Below are 8,348 nucleotides of genomic sequence, written 5' to 3'. Positions count from 1 at the left end.
TCGGACCCGCCACGTACCCACTCTCAAGATGGCTTCCCACGGGTTTGGGTAAAGGCTCGCTCATTGGTTCAGATGGTGTCACGTGCTCCTACTCATTCACGCCCTCCCCCTCCCCCACAGGCCGTTTCCGTCTCCCGTCTTGACTGACGGTCGTACCGCCCAATAGCCGTCTGCTGTCTGTCTGAGTTTCGCCCTCGTTGCAACATTTTGACCAATAGGAGATCCTGGCGGGGGCAGGCGGGTTAGGCCACGCCCACAAACTGCAGCGGGAACCAATGAGTATCGCGCGCGGGGGACGTGTGCGGGCGTCTCCGCCATCTTGTGAGTCTATAACTCGGAGCCGTTGAGTCGGTTTCTGCTATTCCTGCGCCTCCGCTCCGTTCCCCGCGGGTGTCCTCTGTGTGCCATGGACGGGTACGTACTGCCGCGCCCCTCGCCCGCCCCTCGCTCACCGCAACGTGGCAGCGATCGCTGCCGCGCGTGGGGGCTTTTTGCCCCTGTCGACTCCTCCAACCGCTGCGACGCGCGCGCGCGTGGCCTCAATCCGCGTGGCGCGCTCGGAACCCCAGGCGTCTGAGGCCCGCAAGGAAGCCGGCTGCCTTAGGGTGGCCGCACCCATATTTCGGCTCCCCTTAACCCTCTCGCCCAGTGCACTTCCGGCGCCCGCGCGGTTCATCCGGAGTAACCCGGCGCCCCCTCCCCGCCCGCGCCGTGCACGCGCGCTTCCCCGGCGAGGCGCGCTCCGTCGAAGCGGCACGGCCGCTGGGATCCTTCCCGCCGGCCGTCCTCCAATTGGTGCCGCCGGCTCGCCTGGTGCCCCAGTAATGTCGCTTCGCACTCCGCGTGCGGCCTCGCGGGCGCGCGCCTAGTGGGGCGCGCGCCCCGCAGCGCGTGCGTGGGCCTGTGCTGAACGCGCACGCCCTTCCCGCCTCGGGGGAGGTGTCCGGAGGAGGCCGCCAGAGCCCCCCCCCGACGGGGGAGCGGTGGGCCAGAGTGGGGTTCAGTTCGGTTTCCCATGCGGGCGCCGGCCTCGCATCCGTATCTCCTACATGCTTCCCGGATGCCCCTTCACTCTGCAACTTTTTGTAGTTTTCGGTTTGTTTTGGAGACGACCTCATTGTAGGCTGGCCCGAAAGATCCACTTGCCTCTGCTTGCGTAGTAATGGGACTAAAGGCCTGCGTCACCAAGCCCCGACTTTTTTCTTGAAACTTTTTGTTTGGGTTTTTGGGTAAGAGCTGGCCTTGAATTCCTGATTCTCCCACCTCAACCTCCCTAGTGCTTTGAGGCCTAGTAAGCAGCTTTCCTTTTTTCTTTTAACACTCAAGTCTGAAATTTGTTTGGCCTAGCTTCAAGCCCAGCACCGATGGCAGTCCAGTCTCAGCTTCTAAGTGCTGAGATATGACAGACAGGAGTCCACAGTTGCTTCCTTTTAGCAACTTATTAAGGATCTTTGAGCGGGGTGCGGTGGCGCACACCTTTAATCCTGGCAGAGAGAGGTGAATCGATTCGACGTGAGTTCAGCCAGTGCCATGTAGAGAAACTTCCCAAAAGACTCTTTCAACATAGTAAATCAAGCAGAGGGGTACACATTCCCCAGCCACCACTCCTGATGGAATCCCTTAACTAGGCAGACCTCTGAGAGCCACTTGGGAACCTGCCAGCCATGGTAGGCTTGCTGCTGCCTGTACACACACAGGCTAGGTGTGAGGCAGTGTGCAGTCACGAGGGGCTGGGGTTGATCAGTAACCTAGGGTGTATCCGGGCAGCTCTGTTGGTAAATGGTAACAAGGGTACTTTGCCTGGTTCCCAGCCCCCATCAGGAAGCACGGTCTTTGGCTGTTCTTTAGCTAAATTTCAGGCTCCCTGGCGTTTTAGGATGCTCAGGAGTTGAGTATTGACCCAGATCACTGGTATGCTTTGCAAAAACTGAACTTTTTTTTTTTTGGTTTTTGGAGACAGGGTTTCTCCGTGTAGCCCTGGCTGTCCTGGAACTCGCTCTGTAGACCAGACTGGCCTCGAACCCAGAAATCCAATTGCCTCTGCCTCCCAAGTGCTGGGATTAAAGGCGTGTGCCACCACTGCCCGGCAAAACTGAATTTCTTAATGTGTTTAGAGACAGGGTCTGGGTCCTGTGTGGAAGGAGGGCGGGTCTCCAAGGACAATGTTGGCCCTCTTTCAAGTTGAGACTCAATGGGTGGCTCACTTCCCTGCCTTTCCAAGCTGAAATGGCAGGGGGCCCTACAGGCCACACAGTGCTGATGTCTACTTTTCTCTCCACAGCATCGTCCCAGACATAGCAGTCGGTACAAAGGTAGGTGTCTCTAGCTTGGCATTGCACCCAACCCCCACTGTAGTCAGAGATAAAGGCTTGCTTATTGCAGAGTGGCCTGCCTCAGTCTGGGGTCTACAAAGATTCAGAAGTGGATTATATAGCACAGATGCACATAGACCTGCTGTCCAAGAATTGTCGGAGCCAAGAATCCTTTTGTGGGTCTAGTGGTTCTGTCTTTGTCCTGGTCTCTTTCTGGCTGGCTTTGCCTTGTCCTGCCCTGCGGCCTTCATCTAAGCAACAAGTTCAGTCCTTTGGACACTTGATTTGGTCGTTCCTCTGGGTTTGGTTTGAAAGGCTGTGCCACGCTCTAAGGTGAGACTAGGTTACCACCCATTTGGTGGTGTCTTCTGCTGGCCAGGCAGGTCTCAACCTTGCTCTCCAGTGACTCCTGCTTCAGCTTCTTGAGTATTATGCTGAGTCTTGAAATGGCGGTGCAGGTGTTTGTGTCAGGGTTGGTCTTGCTGTGTTAGGTGGGCTCTTTAGACTTGCCTGTTAAGCTGTAGTAGGCGGCAAGTAGTTTGGGGGTTCTCCCCTCAAAGGCCACCTCAGCTGCTGCTAGCTGATTTGCTACCAGGCTGATGTCTGGACTAGTTTGACTCCCGAGTGGACGATGTCTCCACCTGCCTGGTGATCTTCCCTCAGATAAATCCTGTGTGTTCACCAGTGGAGGGAGGGAACCTATTTAAGTGTAGGCTCAGGCCTGCAGGTGACATGGTATGTCTGGGCAAAGCTGCTGGTGACCTGGATTGCCCCATGGCTACTTGTTTACACATTATTCAATTCCAGCTAGTCACTGGGCATACTGGCAAGTTAGCAGGGATCTCCAGGTGTATAAATGGGCCAGGGCTTCATCCTCTGGGATTGCAAGTGGATTGGGACTATCCATTGTAAGCATTTGGGAAGGCTGGGCTGACCAGGGGCTCCCCTGTGCTGTGTCATGCGCCTTTGTCTGCATAGCTGCTTGGTGCTGTTGGCCCAGGTGGCTGGAGTTTCCTCTGAATGTAGTGGCTCCCAGGCCTCTATGGGGAGACTGTTAGGGCTCTGGCAGCAGGCCAGGGACAGAGCTGCAGGAAGTACCGCTCCTGTTGCCCTGCCCAGACGGAAGCCACCTCCCACTAAGGTCAGCACGAGGGACCTCATGGGTAAATGGCAGCCAGCAGGAAGCAACTTCTGCAGCTCAAGTGATATGGACATGACATTCTGACCTTTGCACGTCAGGGTCTTGTCCACTCAGGCAAGGCAGGTCCAAGACCCTTCAGTGGCTCTTGCAACTAAGACCTTAGTATGACCGTATCCTCAGGACTGGGTAGGAAGCTTCAGATTGGTGCAGGTCAAGACAGGCTTGGGTTTGGTTTGGTTGGTTTTTGGTTTTTGTTTTGTTTTGTTTTATTTTTCAAGACAGGGTTTCTCTGTCTAGCCCTGGCTGTCCTGGAACTCACTCTGTAGACCACGCTGGCCTCGAACTCTGAAATCTGAACTCTGAAACTGCCTCCCAAGTGCAGGGATTAAAGGCGTGCGCCACCACTGCCAGGCTTGGGTTTAGTAATGGACATAGCAGATGCTGGCTATGTAGTCTCTACGCCTGTCAGCTCATAGTGGGTGCCCTAGTTCTTGCATCAACAGGCAGTATTGGAAGATCAAGACCAGTGCCCTAGATTGGATGGGCAGTTATGGGGGGTAGGGGTGTCCTTGGATGGATATGGTCCCTGGGTAGTTACTTTCAGGGTCCGGCTACCTGGGAGTGAATAGCCAGAGAGCTCTGTCTCATGAAGCCTCTATCTGAGGCCCACTCTGGGTGGCATGTCCCACCTCATTTTCTGTCCTGATCCTAAGTCTCCTGTGATTTCCAGGGGTTGGTTATGCCAAAATAATGAGTGAATTACTTCTCAGGGGGGGTCCTTAGCACGGGGTCAGTTTAGGAGTTCCCTAGTGAGCTGCTTCTACCACTGAATGGTACTCACAAGGGAAGTCCCTTGTCCATCTGGAGTATGACCAGGACACCAGGGCTGGGGCAGCCGCAGAGCCCCACTTGGTTTCTCCAGAAGCTGCCAAGCAGCTCTGCCAGGAGGGTACAGTGAGGCCTGCAGCTGTGCGCTCTGGACAGACAACCCGCCAGGAAGGGGCCTCCCACATGGCTGCTGGCACAGGGCCCTAGGGAAGTGACAGTGGCTGGTAGTGAACACTAAAGCCACAGGCTTGGGGCTGTGGGTAGGAATGCAGAGAAGGAATCAGCCTAGACCTAAGGGTCGGTACTCTCTTCCCAGCGGGGATCCGACGAGCTCTTTTCCACGTGTGTCAGCAACGGCCCCTTCATCATGAGCAGCTCAACCTCAGCAGGTGAGAGTGCCTGGTTGCCACTTGGCCTTTCCCAAGCAAGAAGTGCCTGTGCCCTAGGGAGTCCTGGCAGAGGCAGGAAGGAGCCTCCCAAATGTACCTATCCCTTTTCAGCCAATGGAAACGATAGCAAGAAGTTCAAAGGTGACAACAGGAGTACAGGAGTTCCTTCCAAAGTCATCCATGTCCGAAAACTACCCAGTGATGTCACTGAGGGCGAGGTCATCTCCCTGGGGCTGCCCTTTGGGAAGGTTACCAACCTCCTTATGCTGAAGGGGAAGAACCAGGCCTTCATTGAAATGAACACAGAGGAGGCTGCCAATACTATGGTTAACTATTACACGTCAGTGGCGCCAGTGCTTCGTGGGCAGCCCATCTACATCCAGTTCTCCAACCACAAAGAGCTCAAAACCGACAGCTCGCCCAACCAGGCAGTACGTCTGCAGGGCAGGTGGGTGGGTGGCCAGGCTTCCTGCCTCAGCCCTGGGTTACAGCTCATGGTGGTTCTTCCACAGCGTGCCCAGGCAGCCTTGCAGGCTGTGAATTCCGTCCAGTCTGGAAACCTGGCCTTGGCAGCCTCCGCTGCTGCTATGGATGCAGGAATGGCAATGGCAGGCCAGAGCCCAGTGCTCAGGATCATTGTGGAAAATCTTTTCTACCCAGTGACCCTGGATGTGTTGCACCAGGTAGGTGGGTGCATCCCCTGCACCTGGTGGGTGGATCCTTACCTGTTCCCAGCTAGAGCTCCCACATCCTCTCTTGCAGATCTTCTCTAAGTTTGGCACAGTCCTGAAGATTATCACATTTACCAAGAACAACCAGTTCCAGGCGCTGCTGCAGTACGCTGACCCTGTGAGCGCCCAGCATGCCAAGCTGGTGAGTAGGACTTACCAGGGTGGGCAATCCTGTGACTGGCCCACACACACTCACCTGTGTCTCCCCACAGTCCCTAGATGGCCAGAACATCTACAATGCCTGCTGCACGCTGCGCATCGACTTCTCCAAGCTCACCAGTCTCAATGTCAAGTACAACAATGATAAGAGCAGAGATTACACTCGACCTGACCTGCCCTCGGGAGACAGCCAGCCTTCATTGGACCAGACCATGGCAGCTGCCTTCGGTGAGATGCTGCACTGAGACATACCAAATGAATGGGGTGGGACAGGCCACCTAGCTGTCAGGGCACCCTGGCACTGCACAGCCCAGCCACTCAGCAGTCCTCCCCGTGCCTGGCCCAGCCATGAGGTGAGGTGCAGTGATTAGTGTCTGTTTGTTTCTAGGTGCGCCCGGCATAATGTCAGCCTCTCCGTATGCAGGAGCCGGGTTCCCTCCCACCTTTGCCATCCCTCAGGCCGCAGGTATTCACGCTCATCCTGACCCCAGCGCCTGCATGCCCACACAACCCCATAACTGCCCCATAGACTGGGGTGCCATTGGCCCCGAGTGTCAGGTCCCAGGCCCCCTTCTGGGGAGAGGGGAAGGGGCCTCCAGCAGCATCCACAGGCAGCTAGGGCAGGGTAGTCTCAGGCAGGGCTGGGCCAGGTGCCCTGTGCTGGCATTACCAACAAGCCTCTAATCATTCAGTCTTTGGTCTGGTTCCCTTCAAGCACCTCTGGCGAGGACGAGAATGCAGTGTCCCTAGTAGATTGAATTTAATGGCCTGGTAAGCAAGTGGCCTCCAGGGCTGAGGAGCATGGGCCTCTGGCCTCCGCGTGCCGCCGGAGCATGCATGGAGGAATGGGCGCCGCATGCGTGCACAGCCGGGCATATCTGTGTCAGGCCCTGCTTGCAGAGGGCCTGTGTCAACCAGAGCTTTTGTGCTGTTGGGCGCATGCAGTCTGATCACACCTGGACTGGCCATGGAGTCAGGCAGTGTGTGTGGCCTCTTGTGCAAGGCCATAGCCAGGCGACACTTCGTGGCTGTGTACGAGACCTGTCCTGTCTTGGTCCAGACATCCAGGCTCACATCTGTACTACCTTCCTTTGCAGGCCTTTCTGTCCCTAATGTCCATGGAGCCCTGGCCCCCCTGGCCATTCCATCTGCTGCTGCTGCTGCTGCGGCTGGCCGCATTGCCATCCCAGGGCTGGCAGGTGCTGGGAACTCCGTCCTTTTGGTCAGCAACCTGAACCCTGAGGTATGTGGGCATTGCTGTGCTCTGCCTGTACGTGGAATAGTTGTGGGGTGCTGACTGACCACAATTTGGGGTGGGGGAGGGTACTAGATGGCAAGGAGGGTTTCTGGGTGTCCCAGGCGCCGTGGGTATAGGCGTGCCGCGCCGCCCCTCTGTCTGCTGCTGTTGGCCTCCGCTCCTTCCCAGCCGCTCTGAGGTTTTCTGTTTTCCTCTCAGCTCCATTCGCACCCTGGCCCTCAGTACTCAGAGAGAGCCAAGGTGTTTTCCTTGCTGTACGGAAAGTCTGTTAATTTGAGGCATGGCAAGGAGGCCTGGGAGTGCCGGTTGGAAGGGAGGAAGTGGCTCAGGCTGGTGCTGGCCAGGCAGTCTCTATAGAGCCCAGGTGGCCCCTGAGGCCCAGCATTGCCTTTCCAGGAACAGGTCTGTGCACGCAGTGCCTTGGGCTGCTCTTGAGCTCCCTTGGCTCTCCGTGCTGGCCCTGCTCCAGCCAGTTCACTTTAGCTGTCCTGAGCTCTGCCTGCCACCTGGGAACTAACAGGCTCCACTCCTTGCCTCAGTCCTTAGTCTCAGCCGCAGTGCTGGCCCATGGTCCTCCGGCCTGCGTGCAGTGCTTCTCCTTGCATGTGTGTGCAGGAGTGTGTGTGTGCGCGCAAGTGTGTGTGTGTGCGCACGCGTGTGGAACACTGCCTCGTTTCCTACGTATTTACTGACCTGTGTTTTGCTACTTTTTTCTTTCCTCCCCTCCCCTCCCAATTTTTTTTCTTGCCTGATCCGGAATTTCTTTGCCAACTGACTGCACGGTTCTTCTGCTTCCTGTTGTTGCTTGAAACAAACAAAACATAAATCAATAAAAACAAAACTCCCCTCTCAAACCCGCTCTCCGGAAACCAACCTGCCCTTGAATATTAACATCCTGACAACTTCATCATCATGAACTGCTCGCCTGCGGGGACTGTCTTCCTCGTGGACGATTGGCACTCGCCCCCTTGACCTCTCCCTCTCCCTGTCCCCTGCTGCCTTCCTCTGCTGTCTCTAAAGAGAGTCACACCCCAAAGCCTCTTTATTCTCTTCGGTATGTTATTCTCACTTTTATTACCTTGGTTTCGTTTAATTGGTTATTTTACACCCTGCTATGTACTATGAGTTTGTGTTTGGCCTTCTGCCTCGGTCCGTGGTTTGCTTCCGGTTTGCGGATTGTACTGAGTAGACACGCATGGTTACCACCCTGCATGCTTCCAGAGCTAAGCGTGTCAGTAGCATGTGAACGTGGCTGTTCTGACAGCTGTCTGGAGTCCGAGACTGCCCGAGCGCAGCATCTGTTAGCAGGCCTTGGGCTGTGAGACACAGGCTCTTGGTGCCCACTAAAGAAACCTGGCCCACTGGGAGCTGGGGACGCCACGGGTGGGTAGTGGGTGGGTGGGAGAGGTTAGGAGACCAGGCAGCTTAAAGACTCTCACCCTGGGTTTCCAAGGCGTCTACGGTGATGTGCAACGGGTGAAGATCCTGTTCAATAAGAAGGAGAATGCGCTTGTGCAGATGGCAGATGGC

At 56.1% G+C, this 8,348-nt stretch overlaps 1 protein-coding gene across 1 annotated transcript in view; it reads left to right on the top strand.

Annotated features, from left to right (window-relative positions):
• The first annotated feature begins 273 nt into the window (after positions 1-273).
• Positions 274-8,348, top strand: part of Ptbp1 (polypyrimidine tract binding protein 1) — a 10,140-nt gene continuing 2,065 nt past the window's right edge. Inside the window, exons 1-11 of the mRNA XM_031350329.1 lie at positions 274-414; positions 2,282-2,312; positions 4,598-4,670; positions 4,782-5,101; positions 5,183-5,353; positions 5,433-5,543; positions 5,614-5,788; positions 5,949-6,026; positions 6,658-6,803; positions 7,839-7,872; positions 8,272-8,346. Of these exons, the coding sequence (XP_031206189.1) occupies positions 407-414; positions 2,282-2,312; positions 4,598-4,670; positions 4,782-5,101; positions 5,183-5,353; positions 5,433-5,543; positions 5,614-5,788; positions 5,949-6,026; positions 6,658-6,803; positions 7,839-7,872; positions 8,272-8,346 (1,222 nt within the window). The 5' untranslated portion in view covers positions 274-406. The remainder of the gene's footprint in view (positions 415-2,281; positions 2,313-4,597; positions 4,671-4,781; positions 5,102-5,182; positions 5,354-5,432; positions 5,544-5,613; positions 5,789-5,948; positions 6,027-6,657; positions 6,804-7,838; positions 7,873-8,271; positions 8,347-8,348) is intronic.

This window comes from Mastomys coucha, unplaced genomic scaffold, assembly GCF_008632895.1.
Source record: "Mastomys coucha isolate ucsf_1 unplaced genomic scaffold, UCSF_Mcou_1 pScaffold4, whole genome shotgun sequence".
Classification (NCBI taxonomy): domain Eukaryota; kingdom Metazoa; phylum Chordata; class Mammalia; order Rodentia; family Muridae; genus Mastomys; species Mastomys coucha.
This window is presented reverse-complemented; position numbering and strand designations above follow the sequence as displayed.